The sequence below is a fragment of the Sander lucioperca genome, chromosome 6, assembly GCF_008315115.2.
Source record: "Sander lucioperca isolate FBNREF2018 chromosome 6, SLUC_FBN_1.2, whole genome shotgun sequence".
NCBI classification, from domain to species: domain Eukaryota; kingdom Metazoa; phylum Chordata; class Actinopteri; order Perciformes; family Percidae; genus Sander; species Sander lucioperca.
Window position 1 is genome coordinate 15,284,683 of NC_050178.1, and position 24,250 is coordinate 15,308,932.

A 24,250-nucleotide genomic window follows, 5' to 3' on the forward strand; every position below is an offset into this window, starting at 1 on the left:
ACTCGAGGACACTGCATGTAAGTTTGGCAACCTAGCTTTAAAGGAATGTTTAATTAGGCTGAAAACATGATGGACACGGTCTGCTCACTTTACATAGCCTACTGCAGAAAGTAATAGCTGTTGGAACATGGTATGTGAGTTTGGGAGCCAGGCTGTGGAGAAATATTTGACTGGACTGAAAGAACATGATAAACACTTATTTTATAATCTATATTTACTACTCTTACATGGTTTGTTTTCCACACAGCCTATTTCAGAGCTTAATAGCTGGTTGAAACATAATATATGAGCTTGGGAGCAGAGTTATAAGGAGCATTTGATTAGACTCTTATAATCTTATAATCTATGTTTAATACTCCTACATGGCTGTTTTGTTTTTCACACAGTTTATTTCAGAACTTAATAGATGGTTGGGACTTAGTTTTAAGGTTTTTTGTAACATTGTTTTTAACATTGTTAAAACATAGGAAAGCACTAGACCTGTTAAAGTAAAGGTAGGATATCATATGTATGTACTACGATAAGGAGTAGGAAAATAGCCTTCGTTTCGGTATACGCACCAGCTACATATGATGAAAGCTTTTTCCCGCGCCTAACCAATGAATTGCTTTCTCTCAATGACTAATTATAGTGGGAGACATGAATGCAGTACTAGATCTAAATTAGGATAGATCAGGGGTCAACCACACGAAAGCCCAAAAACACATATCGGACATGTTTAAAACAGTGGTGGAATCCCAACATCTTACAGATATATGGAGAATGCACAATCCTACTAGCAAGGATTACACCTTTTCCACACGTCACCTCACCCACTCCCGCACTGATTATTTTTTGTGCTCCAGTGAACTTAAGGCAATGTTCCACACGATAACAATTGAACCAGCAACCCTGTCTGACCATAATGCACTGATAACCACATTCCATTGTGATATGTTAGGAGAAAGATCTAGAAGGTGGCAATTTAATAATTTTCTTCTCAAAACACAGATTTTTATACAGAGTTTAGAGCCAAGCTGGCGGAGTTTATATCAATCAATCAATTTTGGACCCGGCCTACATTTGGCAAGCCACTAAAGGATTTATCATTTTACAAACTTTAACCTCGGCCATAGAGAGGGGCACCTTTCATCAACAAACTAACACTGCACTAATTTCGGTCATACACAAAAAGGGCAAAGATCCTACGGAGTGCTCAAACTATAGGCCCATCAGCCTCATTGGGACTGATATTAAGCTCTATTCCAAAGTCTTGACACTACGCCTAGAACGCTTTATTGAGAAGCTAGTCCACCCCGACCAATCAGGGCTTATACCAAAGAGTCACGCTGCAGACAATATACACAGATTATTCCATGTAATAGAAGAAGCCAAAGACCTTCCAACAACGGCAGCACTTTTATCACTTAAAAGGCTTTTGACCGCCTAGAGTGGAACTACTGGATAAGACCAGAGAGATGATGATTGACTTCAGGAGGAAGGGAACGGCTCCGCAGCCCCTTTGCATTCTGGGTGGAAATGTGGACATGGTTGAGGAGTACAGATACCTGGGTGTCAACATCGACAGAAGGCTGAACTGGAAAGTCAACAGCACTGCTGTTTACAAGAAGGGGATGAGCAGACTTTATTTCCTGAGGAAGCTGAGATCTTTCAACGTGTGCAGCAAGATGCTGGAGATGTTCTACCAGTCTGTTGTGGCCAGCGCTCTGTTCTCCTCCGCCATCTGCTGGGGCAGCAGCATCGGAGCCAGCGACACAAACAGACTGAACAAACTGATCAGGAAGGCTGGCTCCGTTATTGGCTGCAAACAGGAGACATTTGAAGCTGTGGTGGAGAGGAGGTCACTGAACAAACTGTTATCTATCATGGATAACCCCGACCACCCTCTCCACCCCACACTGGTCCAACAGAGGAGCACCTTCTCTAAGAGGCTCCGACAGCTTCGATGTCGCACGGACCGCTACAGGAAATCATTCCTACCACGGGCAATAAAACATTTTAACACTTCATCTCTGAGTGTTAGATAAGACTCATATACATCACAACTGCACTGAATGCACCTTGCACAATCATTACTAGTGAAACAGTTGTACATTTTTACTCCCCAACTTGCACATTAAGTTTATCTATATATCGAAACAGTTGTACATTTTATTTCCAAATTGTATATATTTTTAAATATTGCTAGTGTATTATTCTATTATCTCATGTATATTTTTTCCTATTATTTAATGTTTACTCTGTACGTGTGCTGTGTGTCTGAAATTTTTGCTGCTGCAACAATGTTATTTCCCATTTTTTTGGGATCAATAAAAAATCTATCTATCTATCTATCTATCTATCTATCTATCTATCTATCTATCTATCTATCTATCTATCTATCTATCTATCTATCTACTTGTGGCAAGTAATGGAGAGGCTTGGTTTGGGAGCCAAATTCATTGACATGGTTACGTACTTTATATGCGAATCCCACAGCCATAGTCTCAATCAATGGCCTGCATTCACAGCCATTCCCCATCGCACGGGGCTCGCGACAGGGATGCCCGCTATCTCCCATGGTATTTGCGATCTCTCTTGAACCGTTAGCCCAAGCCATAAGGCAAAATAAAATATGTAATGTCCAGATTAAATCCAATAACAACTCAATATCATTATTTGAAGATGAATTTTGCTGTACATCTCTGACCTTGAGGACTCCAAAAATTCCTAAGATCTTTAACGAATTTGGCTCAATATCTGGCTAAAAAAGCAATGTTTAGACAGGAAGTTGCTGTAACTTGCGCATTTTTTGCACTTTTCGTCATGAGGGTCAACAGATATTACCTGCAAAGATTCAAGAAGATTGAAATCACGGCCTAGGATGAGTTCGAAAGAATGTAAAACACATGAAAAATGCATAATTAAAAATGGCCGCCTTCCGATTGGGCGGAGCTAATGAAGGTAAATGGGAAATATGTCCGCAATGATTAGAGCAATATGGGTATTAAATCTGGTGAAGATCGGAGCAACTTTGTCCAAGTTAAGGCCTTCCAGGCATTAGGGGGCGCTATGGAGCCCACTTACAGGTTTGGGCAAAATCGCTGTACAGTCTTGCAAAGCTCCCAGGTGTTTATGTGGGCGCCAATTTTTGTGAGTTTTCGTATATATTGAGGCCGTCAAAAATGTGCCCAAGGGCTAAAACCAATTAGGGTCCCATAGGCCACGCCCACTTTGACCAATCAGAACCTTACTGTAGGGGTGGCCTCATGAAACCCATCAAATTTTGTAAAAATCGGATGAGCCGTTCATGAGCTATAAACTTTATGTACTTGTAGCGCCCCCTAGTGGCCAATTTTCGTAAAATGTGTGGGGCATCTCCAGAGGGTCATGGCAAACAAGAATCTTAAATTTTGCGTTGATAGCAATTATTTTGGTCGAGATATGGCAAAGTTGGTGTTTGCATACTTAGCTACACAAATGTGTTTGTGCGTAATATGTGCAATTTTTATCCTATAAAAATTCTTTGGATAACTTTTTGTCAGGTCCGTCTGGAGATGCTACTTGCCAAGTTTCGTGCAGATCGGTGGCACGGTCTAGGAGGAGTTTGGCAAAGTAGGTTTTCGATAAATCGCGATTTTTCACGCATAAAAGTCTAGGCAGAAATGGGCGTGGCCTATATCAGGAGATTCAGCTGGATCCAGGGAACGCGAAAATATATGGTTTTTGAATGTGATATGTACGGTTTGGGAGTTATAGGGCCAAATGCTTGTTTTCTGCAATAGCGCCACCTAGTAGTGGATATGTGTAATATTTTTTGAATCTTTGCAATTTTCACCAGTTGTGACATGTGTGCAAATTTTTTTGAGTTTTCGTGCATTCTAACCCCCTCAAAAATGCGACGAAGAATTGGATTAAAATAATTTGACCAAAAACAATAGGTTCCTTCGCACTTTCGTGCTCGGGCTCTAATAAAAAATTGATCATAAAAAAAAATTAAAAAAAACATGACTTAAGAACTTCCAGGTGATGTGACACGTAGTAAAATATGTCTTAAAGGGGTACTTTGCCGATTTCAATCCAGCTCTGTGTCATCTTTGTGTGGGCAGTGTGTGCAGATTAATCTTCTGGAGGATCTCATAGGACGACGTGTCACCAGAGCAGATTTTGGCAGACCTCGGCTGCTTGGAGCTCCGTGCACTGCAGCCACGGAGGGAAGACACATATTGCCCACACTACCATGACACAGAGCTGGATTTAAATATATCTATAATATCTATAAAATATATCTTTAAATGTAGTGAGCCATCATTCTGGACTTCTCACCACTGGTTGTTGCTGTCCTGGCGTCTGGACTGCACTGAAGAGCCCTGGTGGTCTGGAGGATTGACCTCATCTATTTGTGGGATGGAGAAAGTGTGTGCTGAGGAAGAGTAGGAGCTGTGTTGGGAGGCCGGGGGCTGCATCTGCTGATGGCAATGGGGATGATGGGAGTCCTGGCTGTAGTGGGAGCCAGGCCTGGTGGGGGTACCACCCAGAGAAGAGCTGCTGCCGGCTAGGTCTGAGTCACGGCTGCTGCCCTGCTTCCTCTTGCGGTACTCCAGCAAAGACACCTGAGGCAGCAGAGGGAGGAGAGGTGCTATTAAATACCTGTTGTTGAAGGACTGACACACAGTCTGATGTAAATGTTTAACATACAACTTCATGTCATTTACACTGATGCTGGGCCGCTGACTGAATCACATCATTCACCAAAACTGCACTAAGTGATGGGCAGACTGCATGCACCACACCAGAGAGGACTCACCTGGGAACAGTATTTACAACTAATCAATACAACAAAAAGAAAAACACCTCAATCACCATGGAAATCACCTTTCACATGAAAATGACACTGTATGCATCTCTTTTTTTGTTCCATTCTACACACTCGTAGTCATGAGAAAGGCTTGTACTGTAGATTACTGTGTGTTCTGAATGTTAGTAACATACAGCTTTGATGAAAGAGCAGGCAACTTTAAACGCACCACACCAGATGCAACCACGCTGAAACAACAACTACACAAACACTCATATCAACTTCCACAGAAAGTTCAAGCACACACACAACATATACACACACTTCAACTATTAAAGCGTTACTCTCGCCAAAATGTACCCACAATACTATGTACCAGAGTCAAACTTTCGTTTAAAAGCATAATTAGGACGGAAGCTCCACTTTTAAGATTTACCGTATTTTTCGGTCAAATGGCCTTTTGAATGGGAGTGCTAGGGGCACTTAGCCTGACATCGTCATACTCAGATTCTAGTCAGAATGTGAGTCTGAAACCGCTCCGTTGGGCTGTGATTATGGAGCGTGTTTCAACCGAACAGGGAAAGAAAATTCCTCTGCACTCATTGGATAGACCTATAACCAATCAGAGCAACGGAACTCAACTCAGCTGTCAACAGACGAGACAGTGTTTCGTCTCCATAGCAACCACTCTTTGCACAATGCACTTCTGTCCTAACTCCCGACTTTTAGACTTTTTTGAAGCTGGATATATCATTTGTTTCGTCTAAATATAAATGTGGATACCGTTAGTGATAGTGACGTGCTTGCTACAGTTGCATTTCTAGAGATGAATCACATCCCTCTCTTCAGTCACTCTCTAGCTCGCTCCACCATATAGCTAACGCTACCGTGCGGAGGCTTTGTCTAAATCTCTGCCATTTCGTAAAGCTGTTTGTAACGTAGAAATAAAATTGATTATTGATAATTTAATTTCTATAGTTTTTAGCTGACTTTACCAGCTGACTTCTCTATTGGCCGTTGAAACAGGTGAAGTCTCTTACGTTCTAAAACCAGCTTCTGTGACTTGAACGGCTGAGTCACAGCAACACCATCAGCTGTGTGTGTGTGTGTGTGTGTATGTGTGTATGTATGTATGTGAAAGAGACATTACTGTTCGTTACTGTGTCTGTCCATCGCATAAAGCCCGCCCTCACAATTTGATTGGTCCGAACAGCTCTTGTTCGAGCATAATTGCTCCACAACGGATCAAGTCCAGACCGAACTTCCCGACCTCGAATGTTGTGGGCGAGGCTAAGTTCGGGGCACTACTATGATAGCATCAAAATCACTATTTTTAAAACACTAACAAGGCTCAACACAACATGAAACTTTGCTTGAAGTATCACCAGGGGCTCTACATATGAACTCGAGCATGAGAACACTGTTTGTGTACACTACAATTTACTAAAAAGAAAGGTTTTGAACGACTTACTTTAGCAGTTGTTGTTTCTGGTCGCTACCATCTCGCCAGTCAAAAAGTGTCGATCTCTGAATGCAAATGAACGGACTCCATAGGAGTAAATGTCATTCTTATATGAGGCTCCTTTTTCAACAAGATCAATATTGTATTTCACTAACGACAAAACAACGAATTATCCGTGCATTTATATGGAACTAAGCTTTAGAAGCTTTCCCATCTTTACTCTCCTCCCTGTTATGTTGCATTCGGAGATCGACACTTTTTGACAGGCGATCTCGGCAGTCAAAAAGTGTCGATCTCACCAGCAGTTCTAGTGTAGAGCAAGCAAAGTTTCATGTTGTGTCGATCCTTCTTTGTGTTTTAAAAATATCAATTTTGATGCTATCATAGTAGTGCCTCTAGCACTCCCATTCAAAAGGCCATTTGACTGAAAACGAGAATACGGTAAATCTTAAAAGTGGCCTTTCTGTCCTAATTATGCTTTTAAACAAAAGTTTGACTCGGGTACATTCACAAAAACACCCTAGGTTGCATCTAGGCGAGAGTTGCGCTTAAACAATGAATGATAGCACTCATCCCAGCTTAATGTCGTCATGAGAACAGCCTTGTGGGAGTGGGGGGGAGGGAGTGGGGGGGGTATATGAAAGAGGCAGGGGGGTGGGATGATCACCACACAGTCAGATACTGACATGGATGGATCTTATTGCAACAACATAATATTACATAAAGGTGAAACTGCAGAAGGCAGCTGTGTTGTCACAAGGACTGGAAGTCAGGGTCTGAAATAACCACCAAGCATCAAATATCAATGATGTCTTCAGTGGACACAATAAGTGTCCTGCTAGACTTGCCAGTAGCTTTTTTGAGTACTTTTTACATGTATCAGATATAAATACAGTATTTTTCTGTTGTTAAAGCTTCTTACAAATCAGGTCAAACCAAAGATAGTTTTGTATCAAAAAGCTTGCCTGTTCCAGTTAACCTTAAAACATGTTTAAAGGAAAACTATGGTTAATTGCAACTTTTTTTATAACTGTGGCCATCACTGGTTTTGATAACATTGTGAACGATAAAAAGCAATTGCTGAGATGAGACAAACATCCAGTAGGTTAGTGAAACATTTAAAGAGAAAACAATGCTGACTCACTGAAATAGGTTACTGGGACACTTGATGGAATTGAGCCATCGTTAAGGTTATCAATTTCAGCTGTGCTTTTCCTACTATGATAAGTCAAAATGTCTGCTGTGAAAAAGGTCCATTAGTAGGGTGAGTATAATGTTATTATAACTGATATAACCAATAGCTGGGGCTATAAAAATAACATTTAGATTGCAATAAACCATAGTTTCCGAGTCATTAAGGCTACATTTTAGACCCAATTCTATGCATAAAAGAGTGAGTAGATTCTTAATAACAACTCTAAATCTGTCTGAATCTCAGAAAGGCCGTGATTCTATTTACAAAGATGAATTACAGTTGAAAAAATGATATCAGTAATGTTGGCTGGATTAATCTGAACCACTAATTTATATAAGCTGCTTGGCAAGTGAGAATCTTTATACTGGACTGATATTTGTTCCTTTAAAATATCTAGTGGGCATCGATGGAAGAACAGGTATTTTATGGGTGGCCTGTCTGACATATCCTGAGTTCTGAGGCAACAATGCTATTGATTTCAGCCCTCACATTTACAGGACTATGTGATGTGACCAGCTGCATAAACATGTTAGCTCAGTTTAACATTACATTTGCCGAGTGAAGACTGATGAATCATGTTACTAGGAATACATCCTTAATTTAACCTGAGCGCTGGAACTTTCCCATGGTGCCTTGTGATAGTGCTTATAGTATAGGTGGAGCCATGGATGATATGCTGCAAAGAGACATGGGCTTCATCTAGACACCATCATGAGAATTCATGAACCATCGGCTTCTTGTGTTGAAGGCAATGGATGAAGCTTTACACACTTCAATGAATTTGACTGAAATGGCATAACTTAAAACTGCTGCTCAAAACTATAGTCATAATTCAATGTAGGTTTGGAGGAGGGGAGAGGACGGAGCTGTCGGAGCATGGGGTGGGTGTTGTATGCAGATGCAAAGAAACAATATTTACATGCACACTTCTAAAGATGTAGTTGTAGGGAGAATATTCACCATATTTTGTACTGGCTTGTATTCACTTCTTACAGCTATAGCCTGGTAATCTGGCTTCCCTGTCAGCAGACTAATGGTATGCTGGTTGGCCCTCTGCCTTGGAAGAAAAGTGGAAGAGAGACTTGGCAAAAAGTGTCAAGGAGCAGCGAGGGGAAGGAAGGGGACTGAGGGAGAGGAGGGGGAGGGAAGGGGGGGGGAGGGTCAAAGCTACAGAGTCGTAATCATTTCAGATAAAAACATAAAATGGTTAAATATGTTTTTAAATGCCTGTTGTTTTGAATTTGACCCCTTGACACAAGGGATCAATTGATATTTAAGACAAAGTCAACGAGCAAACACAAGAGCAAGGGGAAAAGCACATCATGATGTTTGGCTTTTCAGTTTGCACATATCACACTCAAAGTCATTCGTGCTTGAGAAGAACAGATGAACGCTGAAAAACTACCTGATTAAAAACATTTTTTACATTCTTATCATTAAGATGTGGAGAACTTGCCTTCTTCTTTTGTGGTGGGTTGCTGGTATGAGGAGGTGTGCAACTATCTGGGTAGCTTCCCCCATAATGAAGCTCGCCGTATGGTGACATGGAGCCAGGGCCCACATCTCCCAGCAGCCCCTGGCCGCTTACGGAACTGTGAAAGGACTCTGCTGGGGAAAAGCCACCTTCTGACTGGGAGAGGTGGCGGTCCATGGCCACAGGGTTCCCCAGGTTTGCGTTGAGTGGCGAGCAGGTGTATATGAGGTTAAACTCTGTCCTGAAAGCCTGCTCCCTGTTTTGGGAGGTTAGGTCTGAGGAAGGACAGGACACTGGGTTAAGGGAACTGGTCCCTACGGATGATGGGCCCTGGGAATCGTGGCCTGAAGGGCCTCCAGGAAGGGAAAAGTCATCTGAGGTCACAGCCACAGGGCTCTCCAAGCTGGAGGAAAGTGACAGGTCGGGGAACTGGGGCCGAGGGATGTCAAAGTCTGTCTGAAGACATGGCTGAAGGTGGAGAAAGAACAGAGGACAAAATTAATTATAGACAAATTTGAGGAACAAGTCAGCCGTAACTAGAATTTAAATGTTTGCATCAGCAATTAGGATTAGTAGCACAGAGATAGGAACATACCTCAGGAGAGATGGACTCTGGCCTGTGAACAGGAGACGCCTCAGGGGATGATATGTTCTTAAGAGAAAAGCAAAAGCTATTGGAAACTTCATAGAGTCAATCACACATGGTGTGTCCCAAATATTAAGGCTGATTTGGACAGCCTTCCCAGGCAGATTAACAGCAAATTAAGTGTCATTGGTATGTAGGTGTTAAAGTATATCAGTTCTCATCACTGTGTTTAATTTAAAATGAAGATTTAATTACCTCACTCTAACCAAAAGGTTAATTTTCTTAGTTTATCTTCAATGATTAACAACGTTCTCAAGATATAATTTTGAAAAGTTGCAAACACTAAACATCCTCTGGGGAAGGTTGAATTAACTGACCTGATTACATGTTTACTTTATATTTAGATAAACATTAGTGTTGCTTTGCCAGACTGGCTAGTCCACACAGCATTCCGGGATGGGAGAAAAACATGCTCTGGTTAATTGGCATTTCATTTTTCTTAGATAATTTTTTGGGCAATTTTAGGCTTTATTTGTATAGGACAGCTGAAGACATGAAGGGGGAGAGAGGGGGAATGACATGCAGCAAAGGGCCACAGGTCGGAGTCGAACCTGCGGCCGCTGCGTCAAGGAGTAAACCTCTATATATGGGCGCGCGCTCTACGAGGTGAGCTACCCAGCCGTCCTATTGGCATTTCTTTAAACCAATCACAATCGTCTTGGGTGGTGCTAAGCGCCATATGGAGCAACAGTGCCTCTGCAAAATAGCCTCGGAGGGAACTTGTTTTGGTGGAACGTGAACGTTCAAAAGTTGTTTTAGTTGGACAAATAGTCTAGCTAGCTGTCTGGATTTACCTTGCAGAGATCTGAGAAAAGGTTAACCATTGTCCTCATAAATCGACCGGAGTTTAAAATGACAACACAAAGGAAGCCCAAGGTAACGGATATCCGGCCTAAATGAGTGAAATCCGGCGGAATTTAAGTCGGTAACGGAGCAATCCCGGAAGTGGAACGTCGAGGATAAAGACTAGATAAACATGTACTATACATTACTATCTGCAGCCACTACTCTGCCAATCGATTACAAAAAAGGCCCATATATAAACCAAAAACCCAAACCAGCTGGGGTGACTGACCTTACAACAGGGACCAGACCAGACTGTTTCATTTAAAACAGGTATTATATAATAATTACTTTACTAAAGCAGGCAAGCTGTCTGAGATAGATGTTTACCTATATTGTGTTCATGTGGTACAACTTGGCACAGTTTACGAAATTAGATGGATGTTAATGGATTTCCCCTTTATGATAGAGTTAACGTAAATTTCTTTTAATGGCATTACATTTTTTTGCGATTAACGCACGCACGTATGATTTGGGCATCAGGCCGTACTGTAGTTTGGAAAATCAGGAAGCGATGCAGCAGTAACATTGTAGATTCATGCTTGGGGATGCCTAGCAGAAACAGTGCTCTGTGATAACATCCAGGGGATCACCAGACCCGCCATCAACCCCCCGAAATGACTTGTTTCACTATCAGAATTCGATCCACTGGGTCTGATAATATTTGGAAATAGTTTTATCCCCATTCAAGTTAGCGAAGGGGGATTCGCTAAACTGGAACTGGCCAGCTCGGCCAGCAGAGGTCTCTAATGTGCCTGCTCTATGGGACATACGTAGGCAGTGCCGGTCATCTGGGTAATTTTTGGCTCCATGATAGCTTTGTGCGTCACTAAGCAACTCTCATTAGAATGAACGGGGCTCCTGCCTCGTACGCCGTACTCAGTTCGTGTAATACATGACTCTTTCAATCAAAGAGAAATGTTCCTAGAACCCCCTCATTGGTCCTAAATCAATGCCTACTTCCTTGTTAACTGCTGCACAGGTATGAATGAAATGCAAAAAAAAGGAGTAAGGAAGCCCAATTTTACTTTTAATGTAATTTCCCCTTGCAGGATTAATAAAGTGTGTCTTCTTCAAACAAAGAGAAATGTTCTCCCCTCATCCTAAATCAATACTAGAGTACTCCCTTGTTTTATGAATAAAGCTGTCGATGAGATAGAACCAGCTGCGCTGGATTGTGTTTGACCAATCAGCTACGGTGATCCCCGCAAACCCCACCCCGAAGGTTCCTGAACTTTCAGAAAGTCAGATCAGATAGTTTTTTGGGGGTAAAAAGGCCCCGTAAAACGTCCCCAGAACTTAATTTGGACCCTGGTCCCTGCGGTCCTTTAGAAGGTTTCATGTGAAAGTTCCTGCCGTTGAAAAGCGGCTAATGCCGACCTTACACCAAACAACTTTTATTTAATTTTTTAAAGTGCCCATATTATGAAAAAATCACTTTTTCTGGGATTTGGGGTGTTATGTTTTGTCTCTGGTGCTTCCACACACATACAAACTTTGAAAAAAATCCACCCATGCTGTTTAGAGTGAGATACAGTTTCTGAATGTGTCCTGCCTTCAGTCTCTGGGTGAGCTGTTCAAAATCGGCACGGCTTGTGACGTCACAAGCCGAAACGAGCAGGCTAACCGCAACCTTTAGCTCGTAGCGTTAGCATGCTAACGCTATGGCTAACGCTAGCATGCTAACGCTAGCATGCTACCTCGTTCTCAATAGCAAAGCACTGCTACAACACACACAAGTTCACCATAATCTATAAAAGAACTACTTACATGCGCCCTCATTTAGAAGTCTCCCAGCTAATCCTGCCTTGTAACTGACCAAAGTTGTAGAAACAGCCTTTCTTTTACTGTCTATGGAGCTAGCTAGCTGACATGATCTACATCTGAGCTACTGGGCATGTGCAGTGCAATCAAAGATAGTACCGAAGAAGAAGAAGAAAAGAGGTCTCACTCTGTAGCTAAAACAGAGACCAGGTGAAAAGAGGATCTGCAGCAGTGAGAGAGAGCACTGCAGTACAACACAAATATGGTGTTTTTTGAAAATTAAACCATGTAAACCTATTCTGGTACAACCTTAAAATACAATTATGAACCTGAAAATGAGCATAATATGGCTGCTTTAAATAAATTTAATTTGACAAATTTCGGAATAAAATCATGAGAGTCTTGCTAGAGTTGGGCCACGCTCGAGTCGTCTCAATTGTTTGGTGTAAGGTGGTCATAAAACTCAGAGTGACTCATAAAACTGAGTCTTCTTTTTCCCGTCTTCACGTTCCGACATAATCAAACGTGTTTGATATTATTATATATTATTATGATAGTTTTGTTAGTAGTGAAGTTAAATCATGTTAATATTGTCAACAACCAATGGGTGCGCTCCCTCCAGCACCAAACAAGGAAGGCAGCAAACGGTTCTAACCGTTTGCTGCCTTCCTTGTTTGGTGCCATTATCTTGATTGTGATTGGCCAAATGACTCGCGTGACGTATCACCAAAGATGTTTTATTGTGAAGAAGATCGCAGTAGGTTTTTAAAACCAAATAAAAACTCTTGGGCTCTACACGATTCACTTGGATGACATTTTCCCATTCAAAACGGCGAATTTCGCCGAAAAGCGACTCGTTTGCAGGTATGTAAGCTAAACGCCAAAGAGAAAAAGTTGCCGGTTTTCAACCCTTCTGAAGCGCCTCGTTCAACAGGAGTTTTACCGGCAGAAAAACCTGGACCTCCGGGTACTGCCGTCATTCATCTGCATGTACGGCAGAACAGAAAATTGGCGAACTTTCCCTTAAGTTACTAGCTAACGCTAGCTAGCTAGCTAGCTAGCTAGGTTACATTTTTCTAAACAAAGCTAGTTGTAGTCTTGCAATGTGTGACCCTGCAAGATCCCCAATTTTTACATATTATGACAGTCTATAACATTAGATGTGAGATGATTGTCTTTAGATGTGGGATGGTGTCAGACTGTAGTCTTTTCAAAGTCTGTTCAAAGTCTTCTAGTGTATGGTGGGCATTAGGTGTTTATGTGGTTGTGCCCTTACTTCAAATTGCAGCGGTGTGTTGCAACGGCTGGCAGGCAGTGAGGGCATGGGTGAGTAGGCCAGGCCGTTGGGCAGCAGGGAACTGCTTGGGGCGTGGAACGGCGGATGGAGGGAGTCCTCTGGGAGAGGTGGTGTGATTGGTGACAGCGGGTGAAGCAGGTGGTCCGAGGGTGCTGTTATCGTCTCTAACATATACTTGGAGCGGCGCTTCTTAAATGGTGCGTTGAGTTCTGTGATTTTAAAAACTGTGGAAATGATACAAGTGAGCTGGAAAAACAGGAAACAATACACTTCTAGTATGGAGAAGATGACAAGACACAACAGTAACAACATATTTTTATCTGGACTGCACCCTTTACTTAGTTGTACTTTCAGTAAAAATATCACCCAGTTGCTTGGTTCTGATCTTTGGCGAAAATACAGCAGTAAATGAGTTTTCCAGATGAAAGTGGGGATGTACGTACCGTTGGACAGGGGGTTGGGGGTGGATCTGCTACTGGTACTTTGCTGGGAAGAGGTGGACTCTGTGCCATCCTCCACACTGGCTGAACAGCTTTCATCCTCCGCCTGCTTTATCCATCTCTGCATCAAAACAACAGTAATGTTGGGTTAAAAAACTAAAACTGAAACATTTAGAGGACATTGAAAAAACGTAATTAAACTTGACCCAATACCTCAGAAAGTCTTAAGATTTATAAAAGATGAAATGTTTGTATTATAGAATATAACATATTACAAGGTTGTAAGTTGCATGTATTCACAACTGTGTCTTTATAGTAGAGGTGTTGAAATTAATCAAATAATTGATGTATCGGGATGCGGACGTGGACAATGCTGCATCGATGCAGTGGCCGACCATAATCTATTATAACGCAATGATGACACTCGTTAATTTTCTGGCCGCGCCATAAACATTCAAATGAAAAATAACATTCTCAGTAGCCTAACCCGTTCCACACAGACAGACAGACAGACAGACAGACAGACAGACAGACAGACAGACAGACAGACAGACAGACAGACAGAGACAGGCAAGCAGACATGCACACAGACAGACAGACACACACACAAAACGGCTGAGCGGAGACACGAGGAGGAGAGTGGAGAGGATCACAAATCAAGAAGAGGAAAGAAAACACTGAGAAACATCGAGAGACATTAGAATAGTTAGCTTGGAGAAGAGCTAAGTACAGTAACGAAGCTGGAGAGATGTACACTATGGCACTTTTCATGTCTAACGGCAGTGGTTTAGAACAAAAAGCTAAAGTTGGAGTTAACGGCGGAGAGTTGTGTGTGTCGTAACACAGTGGTTTAATAGGGTTTGAGTAAGTTTTACATTGAAACTGCTGTAAGGAGGAATAATTTTGTGTAGCTGGAGTGATGTAAGTGGTAGAGATGGTCCGATACCATTTTTTGCTTCCCAATACCGATTCTGATACCTGAACTTGCGCATCGGCTGATACCGAGTACTGATCCGATACCAGTGTGATATATTTTATTATGTTTTAACAACTACTATCCCTGTATGGATGTGATATGATTTCTATCTTTTTTGTCAGTCTGGCTCAGGTTAAACTCTTTGTGAAATATGAACAAACACAAATAATGAATGCCACAGAACTTTCTTTTTTTATCCAATTTGACAGTCAGTTATAACGGAAAAAGAACATAAATAACTACTTTAACGTAAATTTTCTTTAGGGCTTTATTACATGGTATCGGATCGGTGCATAAACTCTAGTACTTCCCGATACCGATACCAGTGTATCGAATCGAAGACATGATAATCGTAATTGAATCGGGAGATCAGTGAAGATTCACACCCATTCTTTATAGACAAGTAGAATACTTTTTTTGACCAATTTAAGGTACAATGACGGTAAAACCAAGACTTGTTGGTCGCCTTTTCACCAAAAAGAACAGCATACTGTGCAACATTTCAAAACTTAACACTTAACACATTCAAGAGTAAATTCTTTATATTTAACTGCATTTCATCCATTTTAAGCTTTCAGCATTTGATTAATTGTTTGAGGACCTGCAGACAGGCTTGTAACACTAGCACTTCATTTGAATTCGCTAAGGAAGACAACATCATTATATATTTTATATTCATATACTCTGTCTCTCTATAATACCTTGCTGCATCTCTCACCTTCTTGTAGCAGCCATAAGTCCCGTCTATTTGGAGCGGGCGGGGCCGGCGTCTCTCGGGGTTGAAAGGGGAGCCAAAGCGGACGTAGTGTCTGGGTGTGGTGCAGATGAGGGATGAGTGGGAGAGGCCTGGCAGCATGTTGAGGGTGGTGGCCAGCACCGTGGGGTCAGTGGTTATCCGTAGTGGGCGCTCAACAGGCACCTCTTGGTGGACCTTCTCCCCTCCAGGGACCTTGTCATTCAACCACTCTGTCACCAGGTACTGAGACAAAACATTAATGATTAACTCTGCATTTGCTAGGAATTTACAAAATAATTAATATGATTAAGAAAGCTTGACTCGACCATAGCACAACCAAAATCCCACAAATAATTTCTACAAAGTCTAATGTCCTCTAACCTTCTTAGTCTTGGGGTAGCGCAAGTTGCCTCTATTTATGCAGTTTAAACCCTGGCCATCTCCATCTAGGAGATGACCCCCCAGACCTCTCTCTCCATGGCCATGTTCAGCACCATATGGGCCCTGAGGTCCCTCCTCGTCCAGAGAAGCACCCTGATCAGCTGATGATGGTGCTGCTGCCATGGCTGCAGCAGCAGCTGCTGCTGCTTGCTGGGCAAGGGCTTGGCGCTGACGCCGGGCACGCTGGGATGAACTTGACCGGTAGCGAGAGATCCGACTTTTGGGTCGAGGCTTGGTAGGTCTAGCAGGTTTAGGGGGAGCAACTGGGGCAGGCAGATTGGGTAATAAGATCTTTTCTTCAATAGATGGCACTTCCTGAAAGAGAATGTATAAATAGAATAAATCAAAAACTAAAAGATGAACATATACAGATGAAACAACCCGTTTTCTCTTACTGACCATGACATAGGTGGTGCGTCGTGTGCTGATCCCCACTCCAGTGTTATGGGGTATTGGATTGTTACCAGCAGGGTTTCCTGCCCCGAACTCACTTTCCACACCCTCCTCCTTCACCTCTGCTCCTCCCACTCTCTTTCGCCTCCTTTCCAGGCTATTATGTGTCTTCATGAATAAGCACAGACACAAGAGGGGAGTTACACAGGCAGGGTCAGAGAATTATGAAACATTTTGTCTTTTGAATTACTGATGTATTGCTGGAATTGAAATCTATTTCTACAGAGAACAAAAATATCTGGCAAAAGTATGCTAGATTAGTACAACAACTGTATCGGAAAATAGTTAAAATGCCATACTCTTTTACTATAGATGGCGACCCCATTTTCATCCACCTCTCCTTCCTCTCCATCTTCCACCTTCAACTCATCCAGCAGTCTCTCCTAATTACACAGAAAGACAGCACATGAGGGAAAACATCCTACACAGCTGGAAATAGAAGCAATGTTTGGCTAATATAGGCATTTTCAAAAACTTCAAGGCCAATTTTTAGAACACTGTTTTTCCCTTTGTGGTAACATTAATATTTGATGGACTTTAATCTAAGCCATCATTGGACTGATTGGAGCAAATGACACACACACCTCTAAGTCACTGTTCCCCTGCATTTCTTTGGCCTCCTGGTCCAGGATCTGGTTGCTGTCATCGGCAACATAGCTCTCCAGCTCTCTCCTTCTGGCTTTTCTCCGTCGGGTCTCGGCACCAACCAGAGGGGAGGAAGGTGGCAGTGAGGTGGTAATGGGGAAGCTCTCCATGGGCCTCAGGTTGTGCTTCTGCACCGGGCAGTTCTGGTTTCCCTTATGGCAGGCACAGTCCACTTTGTAATTACTGGTGGTTTGTTAAGAGAGAGAAGATCACATTGAAGAAAAAGCCGGAGGATTGAACACAAAGACACAAAACACATTCTGTAGCAGCAACAAGCTAACAAGACTAGGTCAAAATCTAGTATAGGACTAGGCCTTATATTGTCAATGTGCTTAATTGTGGCCAAATTGTTACAGTGATAGTCAGTGGTGCTGTCTATTATGTGAATATAGATATTAAATGTTAATCTCTGTCACCTCTGCAATAACATTTCTTATTCATCTGCACCTTATTCGTGTACTGTATATCTGTATATAAAAAGAGGTGTCTAATGTACATTTTCAATACCATTTTGTACTATTATAACTCTTATTCTTATTTTTCTATTTCTATTTTATATATATATATATATATTTTTTTTTTTAAGATATTTCTTTTATATTCTACTTCTATTTAATCTTTATTTGTGTTATCTGTTGTGTTTGCATTTGAGCTGCTGTAACAAGGGAATTCCCCTAGTGTGGGATCAAGTGGTCCCAGTAATATTTGTTTTATTGTGTACTAAAGTAGCATATCATATGACATGGTTAAGATACATTTGAGACAAATCATGAGGACTACTTTTCAATGTAATCAAGCTATTTTCAACAATTTATTGTTCTGGATTTCTCATTACTTATCTAACGTGTTATTATGTAATCATTGTTACTTTGGTGAAGCTACCAGACTCTCGTACATTTCATTTGTACAGAGAGTCTGGCCACTCTCTATTGACAAGTGTTAACTTCCTTGAAGGTGGGTACTCTGTTGAAGTTTAAAAACTATTGGATCTGCCATAACCAATTGCTAACGTTTGGTCGTGACGTATGTCATGCGCATGTGCAACAAGAGGGGAGACCAACAACAACTACTATTGGCTTATATTTAGCATTAGCATCGCTAGCGTTAGGCTTAGCCAACTCCTTCACCACTAACAGAGCCAGCTGGAAAATCTAACTTTTCCCGAACCCCGTGGGGAGGAGGGCCACAACATCATGGCCATCAACACAACTCAGCAAATATTGTTCTTGCTCTGGCTTTAACTTCTGGATATTCGGCAGCGTTGCCACAACGGACCGAATGGCTTCCCTCGCATCTTTCTAGCGCACATCCTCAACATCATTGTTCTCAGCCACTCCCTCTGTTCGTTGATAGAACCGCCAAATATTTGGCCGGAGAAAACGCAAGAATATACCGCAAACCCAGACGGAGTACTGAAGGAAAATGAAAATTGAGCGGAAGTACGTAGGAGGGCAAAGCCAGGCTAGATCTAGGTGGCCCGATGTTAATATCCCCACGAGAAACTGAAAGTGAAACTTATGTCCTATTGCCATTGTTTTCCTTGCACTACTTTCAGATGGTTCAATTTTAAACATGATTTATCCTTTCTGTTTAAGCCTACTCCTTTGTTATTTGAGTAGTTTTTCTTTCACTCAAACCGGGCAATTTAATTTTTTTTTCTAAAAACACAGGCCTACTTGTTTCACACATTTATTTAGAGAGGGCCAGAGAGAGAGAGGGCCAGAGAGAGAGACACACACACACACACACACACACACACACACACACACACACACACACACACACACACACACACACACACACACACTTCACCTGCATGAAGCCTACTCTGCCCGTGCTGCTAAGCCCATGCATGAAAACCGTTGAAACTAATGGCCGCAGCAGCAGCAACAACATCCACCATGGAGGAAGTTAATCAGCTGATTGAAATTGACCTGTGTTGCTTTTTGTGGATTGATGCTTTCTAGTGAATGGTTCAAAGGCAGGTGGAAATATGGATATGGGTTGAGGAGCAGTACTGACCAGCTATTGAACTCATAGTCAAATCCAATGGTGACCTCAGCGTCCTTTGTGATTTGACTGATGGCGTAGATACACAGATGGATCATGCCCTCAGCAATCATATGCCTTACCTGGTAAAGGAAACAGATTAATGAGTTATCTTTGAAGACAGCAACAAAACTCAAAGCTACACAGAAGGGAAACATAAGTGGCAGGCATTGAAATTTAAAAAAAAACTTGGTGGCTGACCTCAGCATTGGGTGTACAGGACCTCCTGATGAAGCGAGCGTCGTTTCCAAAGGTCCTTGCATCAACACACATTTCTACATCATTAAACTTTGAGTAGAACAGCACAAATGGGTAGGGTCTGGGAAGATACAATGACATCAAACAGGTGAGACAACTCTAGAATCTTTGTGAATGCTTTTTGATCCCCTGAATGTATAAAGCATAGTAGCCCAATAACACAAACACCATAATGTCTTACTTTTTGAAGAAATGGCCATTTACTTCAAACTGTTGTTTGAGCATGACCTTTCCCCGATATTCAATGATGAGTGTGTCTGGTTCCAGGTTCTTGGCTGCACGGAGGATCTTCCTGTGTTTCTGCACCCGTGTAACCCGCCCCAACTGTAGCTACAAACAGCAAATCACAAACCACTTATTTGCAAAAACAGGAAAATATTACACAAGGCAAGATTACACAATTGTGACTGTTTTTTTTAAAAGCTAACTTGCTCTTAAAGTGCAATTGTTGTTTGGTTCAGGACTTGGGCTGACCTGCATCTGTGAGCCGAGCACTGTGTTGTTACAGGTCAGCTCAGTGCGGTTGATGGTGTCCATGGCATCACCTGAGGCGTGGATCTGTGTAGTAGAAGGGGGTGTTGCAGTGTCGCCCTCTGCCTTTGAGACAGTGGTGCTGGCAGTGCGGTGGACCTGGAGGAGGGTCTGGACATCAGCGCTGTACTGGTTGGCCAGAGCCTCCTCATACTGGTCCGTCCACTGGCGGATCCTGCTCTCCCATCCCTCTGATGTGTTCTCATCCAACACGCTAACTTCTGTTGTTGAGTTCTAGACAGAAGACAAGATGACGCAGGTTATGACAGAAGTTATTTGTTACAGAAAATAGAAGCATTGCGGCTGATAGCACTGAGTAAAGCATATCTTAACATACACCTCCAATCTTACCTTCATCCTCATAGACTTCCTAGAACCCTCTCTGAAAGCCTGAAAGAAGGAAAATGAACACATATCAATACATGCATACATGTAGAATACAGCAGCTGTTCTACAATCAAAAACAAATGAGAGGTATTTTCAATGGGGCAAGGTATTTAACAAAAAATAACAGCTGCATATTGGGCTTTGATTTAGCATTTATCATTTGCTTCTATCTGCCAATGGATTCTTTGCTATAATCATTTTAGTACACTCTGCTTGCAAGAGTTTGCATACCTTGACCTTCTTGCCCTTTGGCGTTCCACGGGCCTTCTCTGTGCTCTTCTTTCTCTTTTTGGATTTGCTCCTTTTGACCCGGTTGACAGTGAGTTTGATGCTGGTGGGCGTATGCTGGGTGGCAGTGTAAGAGATGGTGGAGGGCTCGACCTCTTCGTCACCACTCTCAGTGGCACTGCTCTCTCCAGCTACAAACGAAAAAACAAAACACAGGTATAATCATCAGAGAACTTTACAAACTCCTATAGGGAAATTAAATAACCAAAAAAGACATGAGACAATGTACCTGAGACATTTTCTGATTTTCTGTGTTGGCCTTCTGCTCCTTTCCTCCTGTTGAGTCCCCAGCAACAAAATAGGCAATAAAACACATCAGCACGAGATAAATGGGCCATAAAAAAGCAAAACATGAAGTCAAACCATTGTTACAAGATCGTAGCAATGAAATTGCTGAACAGACTAAAAGGCCAAGCACATGAATCAACAATTGCGCAGATGTTTGAAAATGGCAAGAGATTCTGCTTGCCAAACATTTTTGAGATGGCTGTTTAAGTTTGAGGAGCGATCACGCCTAAATTTGAGGTTTAGAAACAAACAAGATATTTTATTCGGATTATATAGCTGACAAATGGAAAGAGGTTAGTGACATTAGTACTCTATGCTGCATTTGACAAGGACATGACAAATGATATTGCGATATATTGTAGAATTTAGAGTTTGACACTATTAAAAAAAAATCAAGTTCCTTGTTTCCTTTCTCATAAATTTGCAAGACTGTTTGGAAGGTCTAGTCATTTCACACTTGCACCTTGATGCAGCAGCTGGAACTTATGCTTAAGGATCCAGACTGGGCAGGTTTTCCATCTCTCACCTGCAGTTGTCACATTTGATGAGCAGGTCATCCGAAGTCAGGCTGCAGTGACACCAGCTGGCCACAGCCCCGTCTTCCTCTGATGAGCTGTCGCTGTCGGCTGAGTTGTCCTCAGTAGTTTCATGATAGCGGGAGCCACGTACCACGCCGTTGAGATCCATACGGGGAATGATGGTTTGGGAGAGTGGGGAGGCGGGTGGGGTGGGGGGAGGGGGCGCGCCATAGTTGTGATCCTGACAACACACAACGGAAGACTGTTGCATCTTCAAACAACGAGTGTTCAGGCAAAAGGGAAATGGAAAATGGAGACGAATGAAAATGAGGGCAAAACAACAGGTATGTGAAACAGTACAGCTGTTAATAATGGAAGTAGTTTGTGGTAACAAAGAACTTATAACAGAATAGAAATCCATGTCTTTTTTTAAACTGCCTATCTATAGTGTTACTGTAGTGAGTTATTTTAGCTTCTAAAAATGTTTGAAGTTGTAGCCAACTTATCTTTGAGTAAAAGAGAGCAATACTAATTTCATATAATAAGACATGCTATGATTAGAATTGATGCTTGGAACTCACAGCATATGGTAGTCCCCGATACCCATGACTCTGTGCACTCCCACAGCTGTGGTTGTTGTAGTTTTTTTCATTCACGGCAGGGCTTGCTTCAACTGACTCAGGGCTGGAAAATAACAAAATCCAAGGAATGACAATAGAACAGAAATGATATGCATAAAACAGTAGATATTTTCCACTATGATTTTCCAGGGCTTTGTAAAAAAACAAAAACGTTTTAAACTAAAGACTTTAATCTGTCACTAGATGGCACCACAACCTTGAACTGGCTCCCAAGCCTTGAAGAACAGCAATTTAGGAAAATAGAATGTGAGAGCCATTATGGTATACAACTCCTTTTGCCCTTTAGCTGAGGTCTGACCAGACAGTACATTACCTTGCATTCCCCCCTTGTCCTCCAATTCTAGGGCAATTAAATGGCAAAAGAATCAAAATGACAAAACGTTACATTTAAATCCTGGGATTTTGTATATCTAAGCAGACGGTGCATTTTCTTATGTGAATCAATCCTCCTGAATTTTGGAGTTTTCAAAAAGGGGCTGTTTCCAAAAAGGGGCTGTGAACAGGTGAATGGGAGAGACCAGCTGCATTCCACATAACCGCAGTCACGTAAGCAGGCTGACCTACAGAGATGTGGCAACAGTTCTTACTTAAGCTGTCTGTGGACATTTCCTCAGACACTACTTAACACAGCAAGGACTGATATGGAGATGTAATACAAGTCTACCTTACACAGGAGGAGGGCTGGGCGATACAGAATCAATGGTCAGTGGTTACAATAACAGAAGAATCAGAGGTGATAACTAGGCTCCCGAAACCTTTATTAGCATTATTAACAACTATTTGTTTTTAAACTACATTTTGAATACATAAGAAATAATTGCGCAGGCCAGTTACACACTGCACCCAGACTATTAAATATCACATAACATGTAGTGATAGTTTCAAATTAAGAGATTAACAGACAGGCACATTCTGGTTAATAAATTAAAAATAAAAGTGAGGATGTTGTGCTCTCCATTTTGATTGGTTAGAACAGTTGCAGTATGCAGTGAATTTACTGCAATCACTAAAATGTTTCACTTTGAAGTGACTTTGATGGGGTAAACAAAATGCCAGTAGTGGTATTTTTATTTATAGTCCAGCCCTGTACAGGAGTCAGTGTTACATTGCTTAAGTTTAGACGGTTTTGAGTGCAACCAGCCTGACTGAAGCATCACATACTGCATTTCCTTTATAGCTGTCTGGTAAAGTTTAGTCTTTGGTGGACTGCACTTCCCTTCTCTTCAGGTCTCTCCAGCAGACTTTGTGGATGACAGAATATTGGAAGGAAGCATATTTTATTAAGCATATTATTATGTTAATAACCGGGTTATGGCAGTTCTCCCCGTATACATGAGCGGGGAAAAATGGGAAGAATGACGGGAGTAACTCTACCTCCGGTACAGTAGTTGGCGCTCTTTCAACGCACAACTAGCTTTTTCTTGACCGGCTACTAAATTAGTAAAAATGTTACAACTTAATTGTTCATTCACACACTCTTGATTCACACACTCTTGTCACAGCATAGGGAAGCACAGTGCTCTTGCCACATGACTGACAACTTTGTTTGGCTCATTATGCAAGGCCAAAGTCGTAAACACGCCCCCTGACCTCGGATTTATGAGCTCGGAACTCGGACAACCTCGCTGTCGGTACACGATCCGTTCTGCCTGCACGATCCGTTCTGCACATGCGCAAGATAATACTGTTTTACGTATCCATACGACCTGCACGATCTGTTCCACGCTAGCCTATGGCTAGCCTCCACCGGGAAGCTAACGTTAGTTTAGCTAACAGATAATTCGGCTAACCGCTAGCTGACAGCTAGATTCAGTCTAAAATAACGTTAACTCAAACGTAATGGGAAAAGCAGGCTACAGCTAAATTAAGACTTCACAGTAATAACAAAGACAAGTATTGAGTGATTGTATTTTAAATGAGCACAAGTAAAGTAGAACTGACGTAACAGCTGTTATATATGTTAGGTGTTTGTTATATATGTCAACGTTTATTTTCAAGTTTTATTTTGAGGGTCTTTTAAAGTTATTACATGCTGTCTCAGCTAGCAGTTAGCCGAATTAGCTGTTAGCTAAACTAACGTTAGCTTGCCTGTGGAGGCTAACAGCAGTTGAGTTAACGTTATTTTAGACTGAATCTAGCTG

At 41.9% G+C, this 24,250-nt stretch overlaps 1 protein-coding gene across 5 annotated transcripts in view; it reads right to left on the minus strand.

Moving 5' to 3' along the window:
- setd5 (SET domain containing 5) overlaps positions 1 to 24,250 on the minus strand; it is a 66,037-nt gene that overhangs the window by 5,195 nt on the left and 36,592 nt on the right. The window contains exons 3-22 of one of the 5 annotated variants that reach the window (XM_031277333.2): positions 22,050 to 22,152; positions 21,477 to 21,709; positions 20,892 to 20,950; positions 20,606 to 20,793; positions 20,339 to 20,377; positions 19,931 to 20,221; positions 19,638 to 19,786; positions 19,400 to 19,517; positions 19,172 to 19,281; positions 17,089 to 17,332; positions 16,804 to 16,887; positions 16,451 to 16,612; positions 15,992 to 16,366; positions 15,593 to 15,853; positions 13,902 to 14,019; positions 13,438 to 13,682; positions 9,504 to 9,560; positions 8,891 to 9,376; positions 8,395 to 8,487; positions 4,306 to 4,592 (exon numbers count right to left, since the gene is read on the minus strand). In XM_031277333.2, the coding sequence (XP_031133193.1) occupies positions 4,306 to 4,592; positions 8,395 to 8,487; positions 8,891 to 9,376; positions 9,504 to 9,560; positions 13,438 to 13,682; positions 13,902 to 14,019; positions 15,593 to 15,853; positions 15,992 to 16,366; positions 16,451 to 16,612; positions 16,804 to 16,887; positions 17,089 to 17,332; positions 19,172 to 19,281; positions 19,400 to 19,517; positions 19,638 to 19,786; positions 19,931 to 20,221; positions 20,339 to 20,377; positions 20,606 to 20,793; positions 20,892 to 20,950; positions 21,477 to 21,709; positions 22,050 to 22,152 (3,702 nt within the window). Of the gene's footprint in view, positions 1 to 4,305; positions 4,593 to 8,394; positions 8,488 to 8,890; positions 9,377 to 9,503; positions 9,561 to 13,437; positions 13,683 to 13,901; positions 14,020 to 15,592; positions 15,854 to 15,991; positions 16,367 to 16,450; positions 16,613 to 16,803; positions 16,888 to 17,088; positions 17,333 to 19,171; positions 19,282 to 19,399; positions 19,518 to 19,637; positions 19,787 to 19,930; positions 20,222 to 20,338; positions 20,378 to 20,572; positions 20,794 to 20,891; positions 20,951 to 21,476; positions 21,740 to 22,049; positions 22,153 to 24,250 lie in introns of all 5 variants that reach the window. The other 4 variants (XM_031277329.2, XM_031277330.2, XM_031277331.2 and 1 more) reach the window with 4 other exon arrangements.